The 27,624-nt window shown below is 49.4% G+C and overlaps 1 protein-coding gene across 1 annotated transcript; it reads left to right on the forward strand.

Annotated features, from left to right (window-relative positions):
- Nucleotides 1-11,818: 11,818 nt before the first annotated feature.
- On the forward strand, nucleotides 11,819-25,885 carry RAX (retina and anterior neural fold homeobox). The gene is made up of 3 exons (XM_056848596.1): nucleotides 11,819-12,104; nucleotides 15,648-15,889; nucleotides 25,429-25,885. The coding sequence occupies exons 1-3, from the start codon at nucleotides 11,819-11,821 to the stop codon at nucleotides 25,879-25,881; spliced, it is 981 nt and encodes a 326-aa protein (XP_056704574.1). The 3' UTR covers nucleotides 25,882-25,885.
- The last annotated feature ends 1,739 nt before the right edge of the window (nucleotides 25,886-27,624 follow it).

Below are 27,624 nucleotides of genomic sequence, written 5' to 3' on the forward strand. Positions count from 1 at the left end.
TGGAGTCAATATATTCTGTAAACCCAAATAGTCCCTCACTTGCAACTCTCTACCTGTGCCTGTCTCATCTCCTGATGTCTTCAATAAATCCTTTGTTTCTTTACCAACGTCTGAACATTTGATTTGGAGAAGTAAACTCAGAGAGAGGGGATCTCTCACATTGAGTTGCAAGTCCTTGCCTCTCGGACTGCTGCTGTACCTTTTGGGACAGAATGCCAGGCGACGAGGAAAACACCCCTACTACCCCTGACGCACCGACGGAACCGGTGGTGCCGGAGAAACCGGACCCCAAGGAGGAGGGTGCCAAGCCAAAGAAACTTAGGGATCCCATCCCCGACCAAGGCCGGGACGGACGTCCCCGAGGACTTTTCAACAATTGGTTGGACTCCCCCAAGGGTTGGTCTCTCTCCCGAACCGCGGTGAAGGATCGCCGATTAGCCTTCCCCAGCACGGGACTCGAAGGGGACCCGGCACGTAAGGAGGCCTTGATGGAGGAAGAACGCAGGCAGTGGCAGGAGGATCGCCAAGCCATGCAGGAGCAGATGGAGACTATGCAGCGTGTGATGGGTGAGATGGCAGCGGCCCTTGATGCACTGAAAGTGCAACCGCCCGCCGGCAATCTCCCGGACGGGGCACCGGCAGCTCCCCCCGCGCCTCCTAGCCTCCCGTCCCGTCGGGACCTGAAAGTCACCTATGACGGTTCAGGGGACCAGTTGACCTTTTTCATGGTCCAAGTGGACATTTTTATGCGAGAACAAGGCCGGACCTTCACTTCCGAGGAGTCCCGGGTGCAGTACGTGGCTTCTTTACTGCAAGGGGAGGCGGCCGCCTGGATGGTGTTGCAGTATGAACTCCGCTCGCCGGTGCTGCGAACCCTGGACGAATTTATGGTAGCACTCCGAAACCGCTTTGAGGACCCGACTCTGGGTGAGCGGGCAAAAGCCTCCTTGATGCAACTGCGCCAAGGGACCAAGTCGGTGGCGCAGTATGCAAGTGAGTTTCAGTCACTGGCCAGCCGAATCCTGGACTGGAGTGAGGCCACTTTGGTACAGTGTTTCAGGGAGGGCCTCCACCCAGACCTCCAACATTGGGCCTTCATGCAAGGGAACCCCCCGGATGTGGAAGGTTGGGTTCGCCACGCTGCCGACATCGAGAATCGCAAACAACTCCTGACCTTGTCCAAACAACGCATCGGACGAGACCCGAGACCCCGGAGCGACCGGGGCCGAGACTTCCGACTGGGGGGCAGCGGGGGTCCCTCGGCCGCTGAACGCCGCAAGCGTTTTGAGACCGGTGTCTGCCTGACCTGCGGAGGTAAGGGACACTTTGCGTCGCAATGCCCCTCTCGTTCGGACCGCCCCAACCTCCCACGCCAAGCCCCGACCGAACCACAGAAGGCGGCTGCCGAGGACCAGCCCCGCCGCAGGAGCGGACCACCGGGCCGACGTTCCGGCGCACCCTCCGCTCTCCACGCGCGCCCCCAGGATGGGGTCTCCACTTCTACTGGCCCAACGGGGTCCCGGATTACAAGTACTACTTTTGATTCGGACGGGTCCCCGACCGCCACCACTCCTTCCCCCTCTTCCAGCGAGGAGGAGGAGTGGGAACAGCCGGCAAAAAACGCCGTCGGTCTGCTGTAGTAGGGGTTCCGCAGCAGACCGCCCCTGTCGTTGTGCAAGGAGCTCCACCGATGGTAAGCGCCCAAGAGGACAATGTGTATGTGCGTGTTCACCTATCCCTACCTAAAGGGGGTCCTAGTTTAGAATTCCCCGCGTTGGTTGACTCGGGGTGTGCCCGCACCATGATTAGTGAGGAAACTGCCAAGAAACTGGGAGTCCGGCGCAAGCGGCTTCCGGGACCCCTCCGCTTTTCCCAAATGGACGGGAGTGATTTTAAACGGGGCCCGGTGACCCACAGAACTGCAGCCGTGATTATGTCCGTGGGGGAACATTGGGAACGCTTATATTTTACCATCGCCCCTATTGTAACCCCTGTGGTGTTAGGGATGAACTGGCTACGGGGACACAACCCATCCATCAACTGGGTTGAACGGGTGCTCTCGTTTCCCGAAAACCCCTGTAGGTTACATGACAAGGAACGGGTTGTCCGGTCTCCGGCCGCCGCTGTGGCAGGGTTCCCCCCCCCAGCCACCGTTCCTCCTCAACTGCCCACTGAATACTCGCAGTTTGCGGACGTCTTCGATGTTCGGGAATGTGACGAACTACCCCCCCACAGAGAGACAGACTGCGCCATCGAAATTGTGGGGGAAGGCAAACTGTCTAAAGGGAAGGTCTACCCCATGAGCCCCAGTGAAAAGGCGGTGTTACGGGACTATCTGGATGCCAACTTGGCGAGGGGTTTCATACGCCCTTCCAAGGCTCCTTATTCGGCCCCAGCCTTCTTTGTGAAGAAAAAGACGGGAGATCTAAGACTGTGTATTGACTTTCGTAGGCTAAACGCCGTCACCCAGTCTAACGCTTACCCTCTCCCTCTTATTCCCGACCTTCTAGCACAATTAAAGGAGGGCCAAATCTTCACCAAACTGGACTTAGTGGAAGCATACCACCGCATTCGCATTAAAGAAGGAGACGAGTCCAAAACAGCCTTTTCCAGCTGTTTTGGAATGTTTGAGTACCTAGTCATGCCTTTCGGACTTTCGGGGGCTCCCAGTGTGTTTATGCAATTAATTAATGAGGTTTTACATGATTTGCTGTTTCGGGGGGTGGTGGTATTTCTCGATGACATCCTTATTTACTCTGAAACCATGGAAGAACATGTGCGCTTGGTGCGAGAAGTGCTCCAGCGGCTGCGGGAGCACAAACTGTATGCTAAGGTGTCCAAATGTGAGTTCCACCAACCTTCCATTACTTTTCTTGGGTACGTGATTTCCCACCAAGGGTTAGAAATGGACCCCGCAAAGGTCCAAGCGGTGCTGGATTGGGAACCCCCCACTACCCGCCGCCAGCTTCAGCAGTTTTTGGGATTCGCTAACTTTTACCGAAACTTCATTCCTAATTTTGCCCAAGTTGCGCTTCCCCTCACTGCCCTGTTGCGTACCAAGGACAAGGGGGCTAGCGCCGCGCTTCCCTCAGCCCGTTTGCAATGGTCCCCCCAGTGCCAGCAAGCCTTTGAACGTTTAAAGCTGCTTTTTTCATCCGAACCCGTTTTGGCTCACCCAGATTGCACCAAGCCTTTTGTGGTGCAAGTGGATGCCTCGGATGTGGCCATGGGCGGGGCCCTATTGCAGAGGGATGAAGGGGGGCGGTTGAAGCCATGCGCCTACTTCTCCAAGAAGTTTTCCCAGTCCGAAATCAACTGGGCGATTTGGGAGAAGGAGGCGGCGGCGGTCAAACATGCCCTCACCATATGGAGGCACTTTTTAGAAGGTGCCGAACTGCCGTTTGAAGTGTGTACCGATCACAAGAATCTTGAGGCTCTCAAGGGAGCTAGAAAGCTCAACGCCAAACAGATTCGGTGGGCCCAATTTTTCGCTAAATTCCGGTTCACCCTCAAGCATGTCCCTGGCAAAGAAAATGCCTTAGCCGACGCCTTGTCACGACTTCCCCAGTATCGCAACGATTTCGATCGCCCAGTCGACTCCCTGTTCACTCCCGAGCAGCGAGGGGAGGTTCCAAGCTTAGCCGTCACTACCCGGTCCCAAGCCCAGCAACCAGAGACCCCCCCTACGCTCAAAGGTATCCCGGAAGCCTTCCAACAGCGGCTCCGGGACGCCTCCCTACACGTCTCTGTCTATGTGTCTCTGCTTCCCATCACCTGCTTTGTTATCAGTGAACTCGTAAAAGCAGTTCACACCTTCTGGTCTCAGGCGCCAGGCCTGATTGCCCCAAGTATCTTCCCCCCCGCTGTTCTTCCTGTCAGTACTCCCTCAGGCCGATGCGGCCTTGGAAGTGTGATAGCTTCACCAGACTTCCTGGGACTCGTCTGATGTTTTGTATTATGCCAAGCTTGTAACTTCCCATAACAATAAGTGTGAACCCCAGTGCCCCAGTGCCCTGGAGTCAATATATTCTGTAAACCCAAATAGTCCCTCACTTGCAACTCTCTACCTGTGCCTGTCTCATCTCCTGATGTCTTCAATAAATCCTTTGTTTCTTTACCAACGTCTGAACATTTGATTTGGAGAAGTAAACTCAGAGAGAGGGGATCTCTCACAGCCGGATTTACGTATAAGCTAAACAAGCTATAGCTTAGGGCCCCACTCTCTTGGGGCCCCCCAAAAAAATTTAAAGGAAAAAAAACCGATGTACATTTCCAAAATATAAGATAAAAAACAAATAAAATAAAACCTACATCCAGCAAATGGCTTTAGATACCTATTAGGTCCATAAATTACCATATAGCATATATTCAACACAAAAAACAGCGACAATTTGTTGTTGACAAAGGAGAGCTGGACATATAAAGGGCCCCATTACCTTCAATAGCTTAGGGCCTCATCAAACCTAAATCCGGCCCTGTATACACAGCATAGGGTTGCCAGCTCCGGGTTGGGAAACACCTGGAGATTTTTGGGGCGGAGCCTGAGGAAGGTGGGGTTTGGGGAGGGGAGGGACTTCAATGCCCTAGAGTCCAATTGCCAAAGCGGCCGTTTTCTCCAGGTGAACTGATCTCGATCGGCTGGAGATCAGTTGTAATAGCAGGAGATCTCCAGCCGGTACCTGGAAGTTTAGCAAAAAGGAAACAGCGTGGTGGCCAAGAAATAAGGTATAATGTCAATATACTGTAAAGTCATGAACATATACACGTACAAAAATGCACCACCTACATTATCCAGCCGCTCCAATATTGTCAGACTCGGTAACTTTGTTGCCTCTCAGGAATTATCAACTTCACTCCAGATGTTTGCAGAGAGTTTTAAAAGGCTTTATTCCCAAAGATAACGCGTACAGAAGTCTAAAGGAACTTAAGGTTAGCATGAGACAATACATGTGGAAGTCCTTTTTATAAGATGCACACACTAGAGTGTTTACACGTAAACGCTTTGAAATGCAAAACATCCGAGAGATCTCCACACCAAGAGGGAGCCGATTTCGGTGACTTCGCACCTTGAGATCAGAGCAGAATTTACAATAGGGAAGTTACTTTGAAAAGGGGGATCAAAGGGAACTCTAAGGTATCACACCTCTCTCCCAGCCGAAAGGTTTTCCCATGGGAAGAAAGGGTGGGGGACTATTCCGGGCTCGGCTGCATGCCCTCACTGACACTCCACCTCCCCAAAGGCCTCCCCCCGGGATCTCCCGGTTTGGCCGGGTAGTGACGATGGAACTCTGCTACCAGGGTAGGAGCTTGTACGTGTATTGCGGACACCCACTCATCGTGACTTGAATTCAGATGTTTCCAACGTACGAGATATTCCAGTCGCCCCCTCTGCACCCGAGAGTCTAACACTTTGGAAATCTCAAAGTGCTGTTCTCCTTGCACCATGATCGGGTTAGCAGCTGTGGGTTCAGGGTGCCACCCGGGAGCCGGTATAACGGGTTTCAACAGACTCACATGAAACACCGGATGCACCCCTTGTAAGGTTTTGGGTAGTTCCAACTCCACCTTAACCTTATTGATAACTCGGGTGATTGGGAATGGTCCCACAAATTTTTGGCTCAACTTTCTGCACGGGCGTAGCGACCTGAGGTTCTTGGTGGAGAGGTACACCCTCTCTCCGACCTTCAATTCCCACTGAGGTGCCCTGTGTTTATCTGCTTGCACCTTGTACCTCTCCTTGGCCTGTTCCAGGTTTTTTACAAGCCAAGGCCAAGTGGTCCTCACTGTGTTGGCCCATTTAGCCACGGGGGGTTCGCCTTCAGGCGGGGGGGATACCGCCCCCAATGGTCCAAAATCCATCCCGTAGACCGCTTTGAACGGGCTTATCCCGGTTGCCGAGTGCACCGAGTTATTGTAGGCATATTCCGCCAAAGGTAGCAGGTCAACCCAATTATCTTGGTGGTAATTAACAAAACAACGCAAGTAGCATTCAACCACCACATTAACTCTTTCGGTCTGCCCATCCGTCTGAGGGTGATAGGCGGAAGACAATCCCAGTTGTACACCCACCAGTCCTAAAAACGCTCTCCAGAACTTAGACAGGAACACGGAGCCCCTGTCGCTCAGGACCTTCCGTGGAAATCCGTGTAGTTTAAATACATTGTGCACGAACAAGCGAGCCAGTTTGTATGCTGATGGCATTCCTTCGCACGGCACAAGATGAACTTGCTTGGAAAAGAGATCTGTGATTACCCACAGAACTGTCTTTCCCTGGCTGGACGGAAGATCAGTTATAAAATCCATCCCAATAACCCTCCAGGGTGCTTCTGGAGTTTCTAGGGGTTTCCGTAATCCCGGGGGTTTTCCCATTAGGCGTTTGCTCGTGGCGCACACAGGACATGATTTAATGAACTCATCGATGTCCCTGCGCATCCCCGGCCACCAGAACTTCCGTTTTATTAGGTGCAAAGATTTCACAAACCCGAAATGTCCTCCCGTAGTTGAACTGTGGCTCATTTCCAAAACCTCCCGCCGCAGCTCCCTAGGCACGTAATGTTTGTCCTTACGGGTACCATTCTTGTCCATCACACAGGACGGGAGAGATTCTCCCCCCCCGCTCCCTTTGAAGGGCCTCCCCCCACTTCTTCTTAACTGTCTCTGGGAGGGTTTCTGGAACTGTCCAGAGGCGGGAGACAGCAGCATCCAACTCTTGAGAGGAGGCGGGCACCGGTCTCTCAGCCCTGTCCCCCCCCCACTATCTGAGAGGGTTCCCCCCTCTCCCCAGGGGCTGCAGGCAGAAGTTCTTGGGGGCTGCCAGGGGTGAGGAGGTGGGAGCGACCACCTCTTGAGAGGGACTTGGGGTCGACTCCCTGGCCGCCATGCGGGTTTGCGCTCTGGTCAGAACTCCTGCGCTATCCCCCTCCGGAGTCAGACCCAGGTGCTCCCGTGTGAAAAGAGAACCCACCGGTCGCTCCATCCTACACTCATATTGCGGCATGCGAGATAGCCCATCTGCTAGGCAGTTTTCTTTCCCTGGCATGTGCTTGACGGTGAAGCGAAACTTAGAGAAGAAGTCCGCCCAGTGCACCTGTTTGGAGGAGAGCTTCCTCTGACCCAAAAGCGCCTCAAGGTTCCGGTGGTCCGTCCACACCTCAAGGGGCTTGGCTGCCCCTTCCAGAAACTGTCGCCAAACCGTGAGCGCATGCTTAATCGCCAAGGCTTCCTTCTTCCCAATCGGCCAGTTGAGTTCAGGACCCGAGAACTTCTTAGAGAAATAAGCGCAAGGTTTAAGTCTCCCTTGGCCATATCTCTGAAGAAGCGCAGGGTGGGGGACTATTCCGGGCTCGGCTGCATGCCCTCACTGACAAATATACAAGTCCTAAACTGAATCAATTGTCATAAATGGACGTGCTGTGTAGCACACAGAAAGGACAATGCAATGAATAGGTAATATACAAGTCTTAAAGCAATAATAGTGATGAGCAAAACTTCAAGCAGCAATAGTTCTATAGAACGAAGGAACAATTGTTCAGAAGTAGACGCAAAAGGGTCTAAGGCCGGCTTCTTGGTCCCTTTCGAGCCACGAAGCTTCCTTCGTCAGTTGCTTTGAGTGAAACTGACACGCGCCGTGTCCGCCTGTTCTTGTGCATGAAGTAAATTCTCGTGAAGATCATTTTAGCGCTTAATGCCACAAGCCATTTCAACAGAAGTACTTCTAGTAACCTTTCATAGAATCATAGAGTTGGAAGGGACCACCAGGGTCATCTAGTCCAACCCCCTGCACAATGCAGGAACTTCACAACCACCCTCTCCCCACACCCCCAGTGACCCCCCACTCCTTGCCCAGAAGATGGCCAAGATGACCTCCCTCTCATCATCTGCTTAAGGTCACAGAATCAGCATTGCTGACAGATGGCCATCTAGCCTCTTCTTTCTCCCAGCTGCTTACTGGAATGAGTAGACCTGCTTTGGCGCGTCCCCTCACCCCTATCACTCAGGCAGGCCCGAAGTCATTCTTCCGATCTAAGCCCTCCTCTCTCCCAAAGTTTGCCCCCGGAGTGGAGGAAAGGCACCTAGAGCGATCTGATACAGCCCCCCTCCCCCCCTGTGTGGACTAGTCTCTGGTAGCGGAAAGCACTCTGCACCTGCTCAGAGGTCGCTCACGTCTTTCTTCGGGATACACCTGTCCCAAGCTAGATTGTCCTCTGGTGAAGGAAAGGGTGAGGAGGGCGAGCCCCCCGGCACTTCTCCGGGACCCAGCCACTGCCTTCAGGGGCTCACTGGATTCCTCCCCAGGCATCCACCGTGGGTTTGTGCCGGAGCCCTCTGGAGCATCCTTTTCAAGAAACGCCTCTCCTCCTCCTCCTCCTCCTGTGGCGTTCCTGGGAGGGACAGGGGAGCCAACTACAGATTTCTGGACTACAAATTAAAGAAGGAAACATTTCCTAGAGGATTTGCCACGGAGCATCAAAAAAAAATAATAAACCCCAAGTCGAATGGCCTGTTGGGGATTCGGTGCAAATGATTCTTTTTCAAAGGACAAACGATTGTCTCTTCCTTGAATCCTTACAGTTCCCCTCAAGGAAAGGGTGAGTCGGTGGGTGTGAAATCGGTGTTGCCAATGGGGTGAAATCGTTTGGGGCGTTTTCACACATGCTGGACAATACGCTTTCAATCTACTTTGAATGCACTTTCACGATCGTTTGCAAGTGTATTTTGCCATTTCACAAAGTAAAATCCAGCTGCAAGTGGATTGAAAGTCTATTATTTGGCATGTATGAAAGCATCCTTTGGCCATTTACGCATGGGAGGTTTTGGCTTGTATTTGCCGCTCTCTAGATGCACACTTTCCCCATCCAAATTCCCAAAACTCAACAATAAACCCCCATGCAGAGTTTTGAGAACTCAGATGGGGGAAATGTGCATCTAGAGAGCGGCAAATCCAAGGCAAAACCTCCCATGCATCAATGGCCTAATTTGTCTCCTGCAACTGAGTTTCATGGAGTTTCCTTCGAGTGGGGATCCGCTTGCCTGTGTATTTAGGATCGGTCCCTAAACAATACCACTCGCCGTGGGGAGGCCTGTTGGGATGTGGGAAGGGACCAGGCGTTGACTTAAAGGGCGGATCGTGGCGAGGGGCGGGGAAGGAATCCAAGATTCCCAAAAGCGCACCATCCTTAAAGGACGCTCCATTCCCGCAGAGACTCCTCAACTCCCCCTTCTCACCCTTCCTTGTTGCTGTTTATTGAGTTTATTGATTTATGTTAGATGGCCCAGGCTACCCTGATCTCGTCAGATCTCAGAAGCTAAGCAAGGTCAGCCCTGGTCAGCCATCTATCCTCTGCTTAAAAACCTCCAGGGAAGGAGAGCTTACCACCTCCCGAGGAAGCCTGTTCCACTGAGGAACCGCTCTAACCGTTAGAAAATCCTTCCTAATGTCTCTCTGTGTGTTAAGTGCCGTCAAGTCGCTTCCGACTCATGGCGACCCTATGAATGAAAGTCCTCCAAAATGTCCTATCTTTGACAGCCATACTCAGATCTTGCAAATTGAAGGCTGTGGCTTCTTTTATTGAGTCAATTCATCTCTTGTTGGGTCTTCCTCTTTTCCTGCTGCCCTCAACTTTTCCTATCATGACGGTCTTTTCCAGTGACTCTTGTCGTCTCATGACGTGACCAAAATACAATAGCCTCAGTTTAGTCATTTTAGCTTCTAGGGTCAGTTCAGGTCTGATTTGATCTATAACCCACTGATTTGTTTTTTTGGCAGTCCACGGAATCCGTAACACTCTCCTCCAACACCATATTTCAAAGGAATCTATTTTCTTCCTAATGTCTAGGGAAACACTTTTGATTTAATTTCAACCCATTGGTTCTGGTCCGACCTTCTGGAGCAACAGAAAACAACTCGGCACCCTCCTCTATATGTCAGGATGCTGGACCAGATGGGCCACTGGTCTACTTTCGCCTGAAAAACCAATTTTCTGGAAAGGCTAGCCGTTCATTTCTAGGGAGCGCTTGAAACTGTGCCAAACAGTCTGCCTTGCTTAGGACGGTGCCTCTTCTCTCATTCGTTTCCCCTTAAATTCGGAACTTAATTAATTAATTAATTAATTAATTAATTGTCTTTATTTACGTAATCTATAGTCTGCCTTTCTCACTGGGACTCAAGGCGGATTACACAGAGTGGGTCCATCAAATCAACAGGACGGGACATTCAATCAACAATGAAAGAGGATGTGGGTTGTAGAAAGCTCCAGAAATCTTTAAAGAAGCAGAACTTAAGTAAAGCGTTAAGTGTTAACGTGACACATTAAATGATGCAAAATTATAATTTACAAAAACCATACAGAGTAGTATAGACCACGGTCCCTAATAATTTCTCCAAATAACGTTGTGACTCTTAAATCAATTCGCTCGCCTCAAGTCTCCCGGCAAAGATCTAGATAGCCTCTCTTGGCAAAGTCGTCTCGGGAAACAGTCACTCCGGTTTTCCCCTAAAACGATTATCCTTGTTAAAAAACCGATTCTCAATCCAATTTGATTTTTCTGGAGGAAGGAAACTTTGCTTGAGGGCTAAGCGTAGTGCCTAAACCAATTTCTCCCGGAAATCGACTTTTGCTCCGGTGTTCACTTTCGGATCGCGCTTCCCGAAATCGGTTTTCTGTTTTCCACGTAGGCTTTCCCCTTCCACCAAACGGGAGTCGATCCCGATCGACACTGTGGGCACTGTGTGGCCATTTATGCATGAGATGTTTGGACATGGATTTGCCACCGTCTATCACTGGTTCCCAACCAGGGGTCCATGGACCCCCAGGGGTCCGCGAGAACTAAATTAAGGTGGGCGAAACAAAGTTATAAACCCATAATAAATTAATATTTTCAATTAAAAGTTATCTATTATAAAAATATATTCAAATATTATTCTAAGTTTAATGTTTAACTAACAGTTAGGATTAAAGTTTATTTTCAAATTCTCGGAATTTTTATTTTGAACCTTGGGGTCCCTGCACCGAACAAAAAAGTCCTAGTGGTCCCTGGTCAAAAACAGGTTGGGAACCACTAGCTGCACGTTTCCCCCATCCGGATGCTCAAAACTCAACAAGAAGCCCCCAGGCAGAGTTTTGAGAAATCGGTTGGGGGAAATGTGCACCTAGAGAGCAGCAAAGGCAAAACTTTGCAAGAAGTGGCCTGTGTGTAGGGGGTGGGGAGGTATCTCTTGCCAAATATATAATCCACCCGCCCCGCACACAAGCGCTCCTTTCGACTCCCGAGGCTGGTCAATTTCAGCGTGTCAATTTCAGCCCCGAGGGGGCGGCCCTTTCGGCGGCTCTCAGCGCCGAGGGGCGGCGCACGAAGCCAAAGGGGGACCCCCCCCCATTAACACAGGGGCCGTCCGGCCTCCACCTCGCACAAAGCCCCCAGATCGGGATTGGGAGCCACCAGCGAGGAGGGTCGGACCCAGGCACCGACGCCCCCCGGCCCCTTTATTCAAGCCCAGCCGCCGCCACGTCCAGGGAGGCCGGAGTGGCCGGAGAGAGGTCAGCGCCGGACGGCTGATCTGCGGCTCCTCAAGGGCAAACCCCGCCTGTCACTCGGGAGGAGAGACGGCCCGGGGGCTTAGCTCAAGCCTTCCTCGCCTCCTGCTGCCCTCTGACGCCCGAGGAGGGCTGGCTGGGGCCGGCCGCCCGAGAGAGCTGCCAGTCCTCGCCTGCAGCCGTCGGAAGGGCAGCAGAGGGGCCGGCTCAAGGGAGCCTGGGGGGCAGCCCGGAGAGGGAGCCCGGAGGCCTCTGCTCCCCCGACCCCTGGCCAGACCTCCCCCATGCACCTGCAGCAGAACCCCCTCCTGAGCATGACCGACGGCAGCTTCTCGCTCGGGGGACACTTGGTCAGGAGCCCCGGGGGCCACCCCTCCCGGCTCCACAGCATCGAAGCCATCCTGGGATTTACCAAAGAGGACCCGCTGCTGGGGGGCTTTGCGGGCCAGGATGCCCCCAGGCTGGTGGAAGAGGCGGAGAAGAGGGACTGCTTCCCCAAAATGCAAGGCGAGGACCCCCGGGGGCGGGACGGACCCCAGCTGGAGGATCCCACCGGGGAGCCCTTCGAAGGTGAGAGGAGGGAAGGGAAGGGGGACCCGGCAGGGAGGCTGGCTGGGATCAACTCGGGAGACACCCCCCCCCCCAGGAGTCTTGGCTCATGAAAGCTCCTGCCCTGCCAAAAATTTTGTTAGTCTTTAAGGCGCTACTGGTGTAGTGGTTAAGAGTGGTGGTTCGGAGCGGTGGACTCTGACCTGGAGAACCGGGTTTGATTCCCCACTTCTGCACATGAGCGGCGGAGGCTAATCTGGTGAACTGGATTTGTTTCCACACTCCTACACATGAAGCCAGCTGGGTCACCTTGGGCTAGTCACAGTTCTCTTAGAGACGTCTCAGCCCCACCTACCTCACAGGGTGTCTGTTGTGGGGAGGGGAAGGTGATTGTAAGCCGGTTTGAGTCTTTCTTAAGTGGTGGAGAAAGTCAGCATATAAAAACCAACTCTTCGTCTTCTACTGGACTCTTGCTCTTTTCAGGAGACCCCAGTTTGAGACCATCAGATGAGCCTAGAAACCCTAGAAATCCAAAGGTGTAACGGGCTTTGGCATCAGAATGGAGGGGCATGTGTCACCTCCATCCCAAACACACATATTTCCAGAATCAGGTCCCTTTAGGACCAAGGGAGGGTGGTATAGCATGCTTAAGACCACACAAGCACACACACGCCCCATAGCAAATCGCGTGACTCTCAACATCTCAACCAGCACCCCCCTCCCCCAGCAAGAACAACCCCAGGGAAATAGTTTCCAGTGGGCAGAACTGTTGGTCTGCAGTAAAACAGCTATATTTGAGTCCCGTCACACTTTAGTGACCGACAAGATTGCCAGGGTATAAGCTTTCCAGAGTGTAAAAGCTCCCTTAAAGACCCACAAGATTTCCAGGATACAAGCTTTGGAGAGTCAAAATTCCTCTCTTCAGATACAAGCAGGAATGGCATCGAACGAAGGGAGCTTTGACTCTTGAAAGCTTGTCTCTTGGAAATCCCATGGGTCTTTCAGGTGCTACTGGACTCTAATTTTGCTCAACCCCAAGGAAAGATGGGGGGCCCATTAGCGACCAGTGTCCTTTGGAGGTGGCAGGAGACCAAATTACAGAGGCCTGCTGAGTTCCTTCCAACCTGCTCTTGAAACCAAAATACAGATAAAGAATCGTAGAGCTGGAAAGGGACCGTCTAGTCCAACCCCCTGCTCAATGCAGGATCAACCTAAAGCAGCGGTTCCCAAACTGTGCTACACGGAGCACTTGGTGCTCCGCAAAACATCCCCTAGTGCTCCATGAAGAGATTGGAAAGAAAAATGCTACTGTCATTCAGTGTAGTATACAGGTGCTAGATGAAAATTAGTGCTCTGTGACAAATTTCTCTCCTGAAAAGTTCTCCATGACTCAAAAAATTTGGGGACCGCTGACTTAAAGCATCCCTGACAAGTGTTCATCCAGCCACTACTTGAAGACTGCCAGTGAGGGGGAACTCACCACCTCAATAGGCAGCCAATTCCACTGAATTACTCTTACTGTGAAATAATTTTTTCCTAATGTCCAGCTGGGACCTTTCCACTTATAATCTATACCCATTATTGCGAGTCCTGTCCTCTGCTGCCAACAGGAACAGCTACCTGCCCCAAAGGATTGTAACCTCAGCGAAAACAGCAGGGCCCTCTTACCAATGGAAAAACAAACAGACCTGCTGTGTTTCTTTTTCCACACTACAGCACCACAAGCTGTGGTCTGAAACACATGAACACATGAAGCTGCCTTATACTGAATCAGACCCTCGATCCATCAAAGTCAGTATTGTCCACTCAAACCGGCAGTGGCTCTCCAGGGTCTCAGGCGGAGGTCTTTCACATCACCTATTTGCCAAGTCCCTTTAACTGGAGATGCTGGGGATTGAACCTGGGAGCTTCTGCATGCCAAGCAGAGGCTCTACCACTGAGCCACGGCCCCTCCCCAACCCAGGGCTCCAAAGCTGTGCATGATTCCTTGGGAGGAAGTCCCACTTGACTTCCAAGCAAACATGGGTGGCATCAAGGTGGTTCTTGGACACTGGCACCATTACACATCAGTGGGATTTGTTTCCAAGTGGTGCAGGGCAATCCTAAACAGAATGACAGCCTTCGAAGGCCATTGAAAGGAATTGCTCCCAAGCAATACATCAAAAAGCAATTGGTGGAGAGTAGCAAGAGCTGGCAGGTGGTGGCACGTCTTCCACCTGCTTCTTCTGTCCCAGCCCCATTTAGTGTTTGGCATATATATGTGTGTGTGTGTGTGTGTGTGAGAGAGAGAGAGAGAGAGAGAGAGAGAGAGCGTGCTGTCAAGTCACAGTTGACTTATGGTGATCCCATAGGGTTTTCAAGGCAAATCCTATGGGATTGCCATAAATCAGCTGTGACTTGGGAGCCAGTGTCATGTAGCGGTTAAGAGCGGTTTGTTTTCTCACTCCTCCACATGAAGCCAGCTGGATGACCTTGGGCTAGTCACAGTTCTCTCAGAACTCTCAGCCCCACCTACCTCGCAGGGTGTCTGTTGTGGGGAGGGGAAGGGAAGTTGATTGTAAGCCGGTTTGATCCTTCCTTAAGTGGTAGAGAAAGTCGGCATGTAAAAACCAACTCTTCTTCTGCCTCTGCATGGGCTGAGAGAGTTCTGAGAGAGCTTCCTGTGGAGGAGCGGGGAAATCAAACCCGATTCTCCAGATTAGAGTCTGCCGCTCTTAACCACTACACCATGCTAGCTATTAGTGTCTGGTGTCCATTCCACTAAAAAAGAAAGCATCTCCTTTCTCCCTCCACTGGCTAACTCCCCTGCTTCTTTCCAGAATAGGTTAGCTGTGATCTTCAGAGCTCTACGACATCAAAACATAGACAGTGGAAGAAAACCTTTTAACCGGTTAAGGGGAGACATGATAGAGGTCTATAAAATTATGCATGGTATGGAGAGATTGGACAGGGAGAAGTTTTTCTCCCTCTCTCATAATGCTAGAACGTGGGGTCATCTGCTGAAGCGGGAGGGTGGAGAGATTCAAAACAGATAAAAGGAAGTATTTCTTCACACAACGCATAGTTAAATTGGGAACTCCCTGCCCCAGGATGTGGTGATGACAGCCAACTTGGAAGGCTTTAAGAGGAGAGTGGACATGTTCATGGAGGAGAGGGATGTTCATGACTACTGGTAAAAATGGATACTAGTCATGATGCATACCTATTCTCTTCAGGATCAGAAGAGCGTGCTTATTATATTAGGTGCTGCTGTGGGACACAGGCAGGACAATGCTGCTGCAGTCGTCTTGTTTGTGGGCTTCCTGGAGGCCCCTGGTTGGGCACAGTGTGAACAGACTTCTGGACTTGATGGGCCTTGGTCTGATCCAGCATGGCCTTCCTTATGTTCTTATGTAACCGCTTTAGAATATGCATTGTGCAGGGGATTGGACTACATGACCCTGGTGGTCGCTTCCAACTCTATGATTCTATGAATGGGGGGTGTGCAGAAATCTGCTCAAATCCCAGCCATCTGGCTTAACTGATTGGCAGACTGGTCTTTGCCTTTCTCTTCCCGGCCCTCAGATCCCTATTGCCCAAAACGCTCGGAGGAGTGCCTGAGCCCAGAACTGCCCGCCTGTAACAACAGCGACGGGAAGCTTTCCGATGAAGACCAGCCCAAGAAAAAGCACCGGAGGAACCGTACCACCTTCACCACCTACCAGCTGCACGAACTGGAGCGAGCCTTTGAGAAATCCCACTATCCTGATGTTTACAGCCGAGAGGAACTGGCTATGAAAGTCAACCTTCCTGAAGTGAGAGTGCAGGTAGGAAGACGGGGGTTTATCCCAACCGGGCGGCACCAGCAAAATCTTGGGTGCTGCTGAAAGCCGGTGTGATGTCATGGTTAAGAGCTGCAGACTCTAATCTGGAGAGCGGGTTTGATTTCCCACTCCTCCACATGAGTGGTGGAGGCTAATCTGGTGAACTGGATTTGTTTCCCCACTCCTACACATGAAGCCAGCTGGGTGACCTTGGGCGAGTCACAGCTCTCTTAGAGCTCTCTCAGCCCCACCTACTTCACAGGGCATCTGTTGTGGGGAGAGGAAGGGAAGGAGATTGTAACCCTGTCTGATTCGCCTTAAAAGGCAGAGAAAGTCAGCATATAAAAATCAACTCGAAGAAGAGTTGGTTTTTATATGCCAACTTTCTCTACCTCTTAAGGGAGACTCAAACCAGCTTACAATCACCTTCCCTTCCCCTCCCCACAAGACACCCTGTGAGGTAGGTGAAGCTGAGAGAATGTGACTTGCCCAAGGTCATCCAGCTGGCTTCATGTGGAGGAGTGGGGAAACAAACCTTGTTCACCAGATTAGCGTCCCCCACTCACGTGGAGGAGTGGGGAATTAAACCTGGTTCTCCAGATCAGAGCCCACCGCTCCAAGCCACCGCTCTTATCCACTATACCATGTTGACTACTCCTCTTATTATTATTATTCTTCATCCTCCCCCACTCTTGGTTTCCTTCCTCAGGAGGCTTCAGTCAAAAGCAGGCTTGGCTTGCTAATCCTGTTTAAAGAGCTCTCCCTCTTTTCTATTTTCTCCCTTCCAGGAGATAATTTCAGACTTGCACATAGTCTAAATGATGTGTTAAGAGATTCCCCTTAATCTGGCTTTTTAACATTTCAAGCGGTAATCTTTCTCTAATTATTGGCGCTTGGTTTCAGACCCTTTGGCTAATTCTCCTCCTGCATATGCCACCCTCACAGCGCATGGAACATATGTGCGAGCACCGTTTGCAAAATGCTGGTGTGTCCAATGGAAAGTCTTTGCTGATTCAAAGGTTTTGGGTGGAAGAGTGGAAATATGAGGCAAACAAGTAGCAAAAAAATGTTGGATATGTCTTTGTTCCCTAATTTTCACATTGGTTACAAAGGGGAGTAGGGGTGGGGACACATGGAAGAGATTGTAAGAGATGGAAGAGATTGTAAGAGATGGAAGAGACCACCTCTTAGTGTGACCCTTAGTGCTTCACTAAGCAAGTACTAACCTTTCCATGATGTTTGTGCTAACATCTCACAGTGCTCTTTGTCTTAGCTTTCACCCTGCTTCTCTTTCTTCATTATAAAGCATCTTTCTATCTTCCTTTTAAAATTAAATCTGACTGTGCAAATTGGCACATCGCAAGATGAATCAAGTTACTGAGTCAAAGGTACAATTTGGGATGTCAGTAGAAGGGAAGATCCATAGCAAAATTCCAAGGTCGGATCTTGAGTACGTGTGTTATATGCCATCAAGTGGCTTCCAATTTATGGTGACCGTATTTATTTATTTGTTTGTTTGCTTATTTATTTATTTTATTCCACTTTTACCCTGCCCTCCCCAGCCCAAAGGCCAGGCTCAGGGTGGCTCACAAATTCAGAACAATAAAGTCAATAAAAACCCTTAAAATATAATTTAAATATATTTAAAATAGCCCAAATCATTCAGTAAATAGTCTCCATTGATGGCGCTAAAATCACATAATAATGGCTCAGTAATAAAGGCTCAAACACGGGATGGGGAAAAGGACTAGGGAGGCCAGTATTTATAGGGAGAACCGTCGCTGGCTTCAACCATAAACTTGGTGGATTAGCTCCGTCTTACAGGCCCTGCAGAATTCTTGGAGGTCCTGCAGGGCCCTGATCTCATTCGGGAGACTATTCCACCAGGCAGGGGCCAGGATAGAGAAAGCCCTGGCCCTGGTCGAGGCCAGCCATTATGAATTAATGACCTCCAAAATGTCCTATCCTTAACAGCCTTGCTCAGGTCTTGCAAACTGCAGGCCGTGGCTTCCTTTATTGAGTCAATCCATCTCGTGTTGGGTCTTCCTCTATTCCTACAGTCTTCAGCTTTTCCTACTATCTCTTGAGTATATTCAAGATTAAATTGCAAAAAAAAAAAAGTGTAAAGAATTGTTGGGTTTTGTGTTTCTTTTATGCTTCATAACTATAGCAATGTTAAAAGACAGCCCGATTATTTAAAGCTGATGGATTTGTGCCTTTGGTATGCACACCAAGGAGTTGTTGCTGGATTTTATTTTGCCATCAAGTCATAGCTGACTTATGGTGACCCTGTAGGGTTTTCAAGCCAAGAGATTTTCAGAGGTGGTTTGCCATTACCTGCCTCCGCGTCATGACCCTGGTATTCCTTGGAGGTCTCCCATCCAAATACTAGCCAAGGCCAGAACTGATAGTGTGTGACTGGCCGAAGGTCACCCAGCAAGTTTCCATGGCAGAGTGGGGATTCGAACCTGGGTTTCCCAGATCCTAGTCTGACACCTTAACCACTACACCATGCTGGCTCTCTACCAAGGAGATTGGGTCTATTTAATTGTTCAGTACAAGTCATCTAGTATGTAGAAAACATGAGACCTGCAAGTGATATGGATGCTCCGGAAATCGGAAACAATGGGTTGGGAATGGTGGTGGAGAGAACGTCATGCCCCAGCATCCTTAAGTGTCTGACTGTCTGGTTCAATTTTATCCCAGTCTTCCTCCAAGGAATTCAGGGAATCAGAAATGTTTCCCCCTTCCCCACAACAACCCTGTGAAGTAGGCTAGGCTGACAGTGTGTGGATGACCAAAGATCACCCAGCAAGCATCCATGTTAGAGCAGGGATTTGATCCTTGGTGTTCCAGATTCTAGCCTGATGCTGTAACCGCTACACCACGCTTCCTTTCCAGTGGCACCCACATAGTCCCCTCTGATAGGCAGGTGTTTTCAGGCACTTGTTTGTTTGTCAATTAGAACAAGCCAGTCCTCTGCATTTTGACACTACAGACATGGCTAGTTATCGACAACAGGAATTCTCTTACACGTCCTTCCTGATGCCCTGATCAGGTGATCTACTGTGAACATGAGGACAGATTGGCCGCACTGACTCTTCTCCCAGACACCAAAAACATATCCCCCCCCCAAAAAAAAACAGCAGCTAGAGTAAACAGCAGCTGCTGTTTCTCTCTCTGTTGGCCTACCGGTCCACCCCCTTCTTCTTCATAAAATAAAATTGAAGAGAGGAGAATTCTGTAAGCTGCTTTAGGTTCCCATAGGGAAGAAAATAAGTTAATAATAATATGGTCTGTGGCACACCTGTAGAATGTAACAAGTGAAAAGGTAGTTTCTGGAAGGTAGCCGAGTTGGTCTGCCGATCCGATGCCTTTATTGGCATAAAAGATAAAGCATACAAAAGCAAATACATAAGACCATAATACACAAAGTACATCAGACCTCCATAGGGTGGCCAACCTCCAGGTAATAGCAGGAGATCTCCTACTGTTACTACTAATCTCCAGCCGATAGAGATCAATTCACCTGGAGAAAATGGCAGTCTTGGCAATTGGAGTCTATGGCATTGAAGTCCCTCCCCTCCCCAAACCCACCCCTCCTCAGGCTCCGCCCCAAATACCTTCTGCTGGTGGCGAAGAGGTACCTGGCAACCCTAGACCTCCATCATGTTTACAGGAAAATCAATTTAAGTGGATTGCTTAATTATGCAGTCCTAAACCAGCCTTATTTGATACACAAGCACTCACGTTCTTGGGTTGCAAACTGTGGGAACCTTGCCACCAATTGGGTCCTGAGCGGTCACCTTAATTCCCTGTCCGCAAAAAACGGGTTGAGAAAAATTGAGAACGACCCCTAGGGTAAAACGAACAGTTAAGTAGGGCATGAGGAACCGATTCTATTCTGCCCTCCCTGCATGGACAGGCCCTATATGCATATGAGACCCTATTAAAACATAAAGCAGGGCAGAAGGAAGGGCATTAAATCTAGCAAGCATATAAGCTCTTCTCTGTTGAGGATCGGTTAAACAGGTAAGGTAATATGCCAAGGACTGATTATATGGCCAGGGCTCCCATTGCAGAGGGGAGCATCTACTGCATGCAGATCTATGTCCAAAAGTCTTGTTGGTCTGCCGTAGAAGAGCTAGAGTTGAGTCCAGTGGCACCTTAGAAACCAACAAGATTTTCAGAGTATGAGCTTTTGAGAGTCAAAGCTCTTTTCACCAGTGAAAAGGGGAGCAGATGGCAGAACCGGGGAGCAAACCTGAAGGAAGAGCTTCATCTTCTCTCCTACTGCATTTGGGAGATATACAAGTACATGTCTAGTGTCTGGCGTAAGAGATAGCAAGACTGCATGTGGTCTTAGGTCTAAACCAGCATGCTGTAATGGATAAGAGAGGTGGTTTGGAGCGGTGGACTCTAATCTGGAGAACTGGGTTTGATTCCCCACTCCTCCACATGAGTGGCGGCTGCTGATCTGGTGAACCGGGTTGGTTTCCCCACTCCTCTACATGAAGCCAGCTGGGTGACCTTGAGCTAGTCACAGTTATCTCTGATCTCTCCCCCCCACACCTACCTCACAAGGTGTCTATTGTGAGGAGAGGAAGGGAAGGAGATTGTAAGCCGGTTTGATTCTCCTTCAAATCTAGAGAAAGTCGGCATAAAAAAACCAACTCTTCTTCTTCTAAACAAGAGATCAGTTCGCCTGGAGAAAATAGCCGCTTTGGAGGGCGGACTCTATGGCATTATACCCCATTGAATAGGGTTGCCAGGTCCCTCTTTGCCACCAGCAGGAGGTGTTTGGGGCGGAGCCTGAGGAGGGAGGGGTTTGGGAAGGGGACGGACTTCAATGACATAGAGTCCAATTGCCAAAGCGGCCATTTTCTCCAGGTGATCTGATCTCTATCGGCTGGAGATCAGTTGTAATAGCAGGAGATCGCCAGCTATTACCTGGAGGTTGGCAACCCTACCATTAAAGCCCCTCCCCTCCCTAAAACCCGCCCTCCTCAGGCTCCACTCCCAAAATCTCCAGGTATTTCTCAACTAGAAGCTGGCAACCTTAATCCCAAATTTGTTTAGAAGGCTTGGCTGATTGGGGATGAACATTTTCAAACTAGCCAGCATGTACTTCCGAAAAATGGAAATTAACTTCAAGCAATTATTTCATGACAGGGCTTTAAAATGTTTACCTTTGTGAGTTGTACTGAACGTGCGTTATTAATGCTTCTCTTTTCTGTCCTCAGTTCTTTTAGTTCCCACCGCAAAGAAGAAAGGTTTTTTCCCCCCTTTCTTTTCCATAATTGTAAGAGGGAGGTTTTTTTTTTTAAACAGGCTTAATTAACGCTGAATTATCTTTAATCCCCGGGTTATGAAAAAGTTTGAAAAGCCTGAAATATTTACTAGTCATCTGTAAAAAATCTGGGAGGGCTTCCAAAACTGGGGTGGTTTTTAAAAGCTGCTTCCAAACAGTTGGAAAAACAGTACTAATTTTATCCCATCAAATGGGTAATGAGAACAGATTTAGGTTTATGGGCTAAGGAGATTTTTTTGTTGGAAGGGGGCATGAGACAAAAATTGCCTGGAAAGGGGTTGTCTTTAAAAAGATCAAGTTTGAACTCAATTAAGGAGCTCAGGAGTCAATGCAGGTTTAAATCTTTTAGACAATGTCCCTCCCCCCAACTGAAGGAAACCTGACTTTTGCATGTGTGTCTGTTGCCAACTCCAAGTTGGGAAATTCCTGGAGATTTGGAGGTGGAGTCTGGGGAGGGACCCCAACGGGTACATTGCCATAGAGTCCAATTGCCAAAGCGGCCATTTTCTCCAGGGGAACTGATTTCTGTAGTCTGGAAACCAGTCGTTATTCCAGGAGATCTCCAGGCCCCTCCCTCAGAGGTTGGCAGAGCCAGTGTGGTACAGTGGTTAAGAGCGGTGGCTTGGAGTGGTGGAGTCTGATCTGGAGAACCGGGTTTGATTCTCCTCTCCTCCACATGAGCGGCGGAGGCTAGTCTGGTGAACTGGATTTGTTTCCCCACTCCTACACATGAAGCCAGCTGGGTGACCTTGGGCTAGTCACAGCTCTCTCAGCCCCACCTACCTCACAGGGTGTCTGTTGTGGGGAGGGGAAGGGAAGGTGATTGTGAGTCGGTCTGATTCTTCCTTAAATGGTAGAGAAAATCGGTATATAAAAAACAACTCTTCTTCGTCGTCGTGTTCTTCTATGCATGACAGGTTCCTTTTGGGGTAGGCTCCCAAAGGTAAATGGAAAGTAAAATTCTTCTCCTAAGAGCACACTGAAATTTCAATGATTTGCTTAACCTTAAGTATTTAGTTAGGGTTCAAAGCAAATTACCACACTTGGATTATTTATTTTAGAGTTAGGTCACCATCACTAAGATTGTTTAATTACATCAGTAAACAGATATTGGGTTGTATGCAAAGATACCCTACAAGGAAGATTTCTTCTACTCAGAGAAAAAGAATCTTCATCTCATAAGAGGACTATTTTGTGAACAGAAGAGTATCCTTAGATTTCACCCCTATGGTTTGGATCCTACCCACTGTGTACTTATTGCATTTCATGCATCTTAAATTTGAGTATAAAATCTACTCTCGCTAGAACAGAGCTAGTTTGGTGTAGTTGTTAAAGAGCTGAGGTTCAAATCCTGCTCAACCATGAATAGGGTTGCCAACCTCCAGGCAGTAGGTGGAGATCTCCTCTTATTGCAACTGATCTCCAGCTGATAGAGATCAGTTCACCTGGAGAAAATGGCCACTTTGGCAATTGGACTCTATGGCATTGAAGTCCCTCCCCTTCCCAAACCCCGCCCTCCTCAGGCTCCGCCCCTAAAACCTCCCGCTGGTGGCGAAGAGGGACATGACAACCCTAACCATGAAGCTTATTGGGTGGTTTGGGGCCTATGCTCTCTCTCTCAACCAACCTCGGATGATTGTTGTGAGGATAAAACATGGGGGAGGAAAAAATCATTGGAGGAAAGAACAGGAAAAACACACAGTAGATAGAATGTAACTTTGATTTAAATTTGACTGTCTGTGCTTTATTACCCACACAAACAACATTCCCAAGGCACTCATTTCAGTCACTTGGGAAAACGCTCGTACATTTTGTCTCTTGAAGGAACTCAGAGCAGCCTGTTCAGATGCCCAGGTTATTTCCCCATCCATATAATAGCTAGGCTGAGACTTTCTTCGATACCCAAAGTAGTACAGTCTAATGTTCAAGGCACTCTTTCCCCATCAATTTGTCTTCTGAAGAATGGCTGAGAAGCAAATTCTGGAGAATGTTCCCGGGCCAGTTCAAGGTATTATGCCACCCCACCCCAAGCAAGGCATAACCATCACCTCTAGGGTTGCCAAGTGCCCAGTGGTGGCGGATAAAGTCCCACCAATCCACCGGGCTGCCCACCGACCCGCTGAGGGCCAGCGGGCAACACATGCACGTGCACCCGCGCAACGCGCCGATGTGACTTTCGGGTTTACTCAGAAGCGACGTGGCCGCTCTAGCAACCTCCACAGAAATTTTGACAGAGATTGCTAGAGCGTCCGCGTCGCTTCCGGGGAAACCTGGAAGTGACAAAGGCGCGTGACACGGGACATGCACATGCATTGCACCAGGCGTGCATGTGTGTCACGTGCCGCAGCATCGCTCCGAAAAAGCTCCCGCCTATGGAGCTATGGGACCTGGTAAGCCTTATCACCTCCTGAACCTGCACCAATTAGACACCCCAGCCTGAGTCTATGGTGTATTAAGCACCCTCTTCTTTGTCCTCAGCATTCACTTGGGTAGTGTGGCCACAGAAACAGCCCAGCCATTGGTGAGTTGAAAATGCATAAGCTCTGCTCTCCCCTACGGTTGTACATTTGTATATCAGAAGCAGAGGCCAAGATCTTATTTAAGGAAGCTCATCTACCATTACTAATCTTTTCATCACCTGCAAGAAACGTCTGAGGAAGCCTCGAAATTCCTAGGAGCGAAGTCTGAAAACCACCAAAAGAGTTTTGGCCTTGAATGGTCGGGTTCAAATCCCCCACTTAATACGATGCTCACTGCAAGTGACTTGGCACACCCTACCTCGGGAGGGTGTTGTGAGACTAAAACAGGATGACACCCCCCCCCCCCAGTATGCTGCTTTTGACTCACTTTGGTCATGTGAAACAGCAGTAAAGAATGGTCTCCGTTGCCAGCTTGTTATGAGGATAAATCAGGCTTATACAAATACAATTTTTAAATGGTGTGCAGTCTGATACTACATGTTTGCTCGGAAACAATCCCCCTTAATTCATGTAAGATTGCAGCTCTGTTTTATTTTAAAACTCCGTGGACGCCAGTGGGTTTTTACTACGAACATGCTGGATTTTTGTAGGCTGTAATGTTACATTTATAAATGCATGAGCGGGATTGTAAAAATTTCAGGCATCTTGTAACCATCTAACAGGTGCTGAGACCCTCCCCCACCCCCAAGTGAAGCACGCGTGCACTTCTAGGAATAACAGGGTTTCAAAAAACAAAAGGGACTTATTCTCTCTCACACACAAATATTATAAACGCTTAGGGCTGTTTAGCTTGGAAAGAAGGTGGTTAAAGGGAGACATGATAGAGGTCTATAAAATTATGCATGGTGTGGAGAGAGTGGAAAGGGAGAAGGTTTTCTCCCTCTCTCATAATACCAGAACGTGGGGTCATCTGCTGAAGCTGGTGAGAGATCCAAAACAGATAAAAGGAAGTATTTCTTCACACAACGCATAGTTAAATTGTGGAACTCCCTGCCCCAGGATGTGGTGATGGCTGCCAACTTGGAAGGCTTTAAGAAGGGAGTGGACATGTTCATGGAGGAGAGGGCTATCCATGGCTACTAGTCAAAATGAATAACTAGTCATGATCCATACTTATTCTCTCTGGGATCAGAGGAGCATGCCTGTTATATTAGGGGCTGTGGAACACAGGCAGGATAATGCTGCTGCAGTCATTTTCTGGTCCAAATTCTCAGAACTCAATGCATGGGGGCTTTTTGCCCTGAAGGGGAACCTTGTGAACTATAGCTTTTGAGTCCCCACCCCCAACAACACTCCTTTGTGATTGGCTGTAGTGTGTTTTTTGAGATTTCCAGCTACTACCTGGAGGTTGGAGCAACCCAAAACAGCACTATAACAATATAATGCAAGTAAGTGAATTTTATAAAGTGCTAAAGTGAATAAATATATACAACATGTACAAATAGGAATATTTACTCCTATTTGTACATGTTGTATATATTTATTCACTTTAGCACTTTATAAAATTCACTTATTTGCATTATATTGTTATAGTGCTGTTTTGGGTTGCTCCAATTATCCTTACAGCACTGAGCCTTTATTTCTTGTGGACTACCTGGAGGTTGGCAGCCCTAGTATACAAGCAAGGATCTGCAGACATAGGTGGGGCATCTACATCTCCATAACAATAAGTGTTGTGCTAGTGAAACAGTGTTGATAACAAGAAGCCACCGTCTCTGTCTGGTCTGCTGACTTGTTGTGTTTGTTTGCAGGTGTGGTTTCAGAACCGTAGAGCCAAATGGAGGAGGCAGGAGAAGCTGGAGGTGACCTCGATGAAGCTGCAGGATTCCCCCATCCTCTCCTTCAACCGCTCTCCACAGCCCTCTGCCATTGGGACCATCGGCAGCAATTTGCCCCTGGAGTCGTGGCTGAGCCCCCCCATGTCCAACAGCAGTCCCCTCCAGACTTTGCCGGGTTTCGTGGCTTCCCCACAAAGCCTCCCCAGCAGCTACACCCCTCCTCCTTTCCTGAACTCTCCTCCCATGGGCCACACTCTGCAGCCCCTCGGGGCCATGGGGCCTCCTCCCCCCTACCAATGCGGGACCAACTTTGTGGACAAATTCCCGCTGGAAGAGGTGGACCCTAGGAACACCAGCATAGCAGCGTTGCGGATGAAGGCGAAGGAACATATCCAGTCCATGGGGAAACCGTGGCAGACGATTTGAGGGGGCGTGTGCCTCGCCCGTACATCTTATAAAAGTCTGGCTGCATCCCCTTTGGAAAGAGAACTCATTTCGTGACGATCTGGTAGATCTTCCGTTGGACAGACAGATGATCGACATCGGATGATCACCTATGTAGAAGGGAGCTGGGCACTAAACATAAGTTATTCTGCCCTCTCTTCGCAACCCCCTGCATTACCCACCACATTTTTTGTGTTCTTTTCCATCTTCTGCATAAGACCTAGGGTTTGATAATAGTTTTCTTTGTTTGCTTTGTATATGTGTTTTTTTTAAAGTGGTCTAATCATTTGATAAACCTGACTCGTCGGCAGGATATTTAGTTGCGTAAGAAGCTACAATAGAGACAAAGGGGGGGGGAACCCTTTGTAACCCTCCCAGGGGTATTTTGGTAACATTAAAGCACAAATATTTTCAGAAGGTACCTTTGACCAATTAATTGAACCTACTGAATATAGTTCGTAAAAGGCTTCTGAGTCTTTATTTTTTTATTCTCACACATAACCACATTTTAAAGTGCCTGAAAATCTCAAGCAAGAGATTTGCATCTCCTTATGTTTGAAAAGAGAGCCAGCATGGTGTAGTGGTTAAGAGCGGCGGACTCTAATCTGCAGAACCGGGTTCGATTCCCCACTCCTCCACATGAGGCCTGCTGGGTGACCTTGGTCCAGTCACAGTTCTCTCCGAACTCTCTCAGCCCACACAGAGGCAGGCAATGGCAATCCACCTCTGAATGTTCTCTTGCCTTGAAAACCTTAGGAGGTCACACTCGCCATAAGTCAGCTGTGACTTGACCGTACTTCCCACCACCACACATTTGAACATATCTGCCAGGCCTGTTTCAGACAGCTAGCAAGACGTATCACCTTAAAATATGATGATTATTATTTTTTTAAAAATAGACCAAATTACTCAATCACAATATTATCATATTTCTTCAAAGGCTCACTGCAAGAGCACAACATTGAGAGCCCTTTTCAAGAAGGAGAAGAAGAAGAGTTGGTTTTTATATGCCAACATTCTCTACCACTTAAGGAAGAATCAAACCGGCTTACAATCACCTTCCCTTCCCCTCCCCACAACACACACCCTGTGAGGTAGGTGGGGCTGAGAGAGTGTGACTAGCCCAAGGTCCCCCAGTTGGCTTCATGTGTAGGAGTGGCGAAACAAATCCAGTTCACCAAATTAGCGTCCGCCAATAATGTGGAGGAGCAGGGAATCAAACCACTACACCATGCTGGCTCCCACCAGATCCCCAGATACAAGGGCTCTTGTACTCTCAGAGGAAGTCCTCACCGGACAGGCAGATGGAACCATTAGGAAAAGCTGATCTGAAGAGGCTCTAAGGCCTTTGCATGCTTGGCTGTTTCCCTCACTGTCACCCCTCCGTCGACTTCAGGTCTTTGTGTTGATTATGCATGCGGTTTCCAACCATCAGAGGTCGCCTCGCTCTCCCCCTGCGATTCCCTGCATTTTGCTCGAGTTTTCAGAGACCCGTTTTACACTGTGAGAAAGGGTGTTCCTGGGGCAAAAGAGGCCAGGAAGTTCCCATCCCTAGGAACGCCCCAGTAACACCCCCTCACACCGATGCGGGCTTTCCCTTCTGGGAATTCCCTGCTGGCGTGGATGCTCAAGCGGCGGAGGACTGCGCCGCCTTGCTGCTCCCTGGCGCCAGTGTGTTTGACCCCCGCACCGGTGTAGGTGCCTCTTTGCACTGTGATAAAGTGG

This window comes from Euleptes europaea, chromosome 4, assembly GCF_029931775.1.
Source record: "Euleptes europaea isolate rEulEur1 chromosome 4, rEulEur1.hap1, whole genome shotgun sequence".
NCBI classification, from domain to species: Eukaryota; Metazoa; Chordata; class Lepidosauria; order Squamata; family Sphaerodactylidae; genus Euleptes; species Euleptes europaea.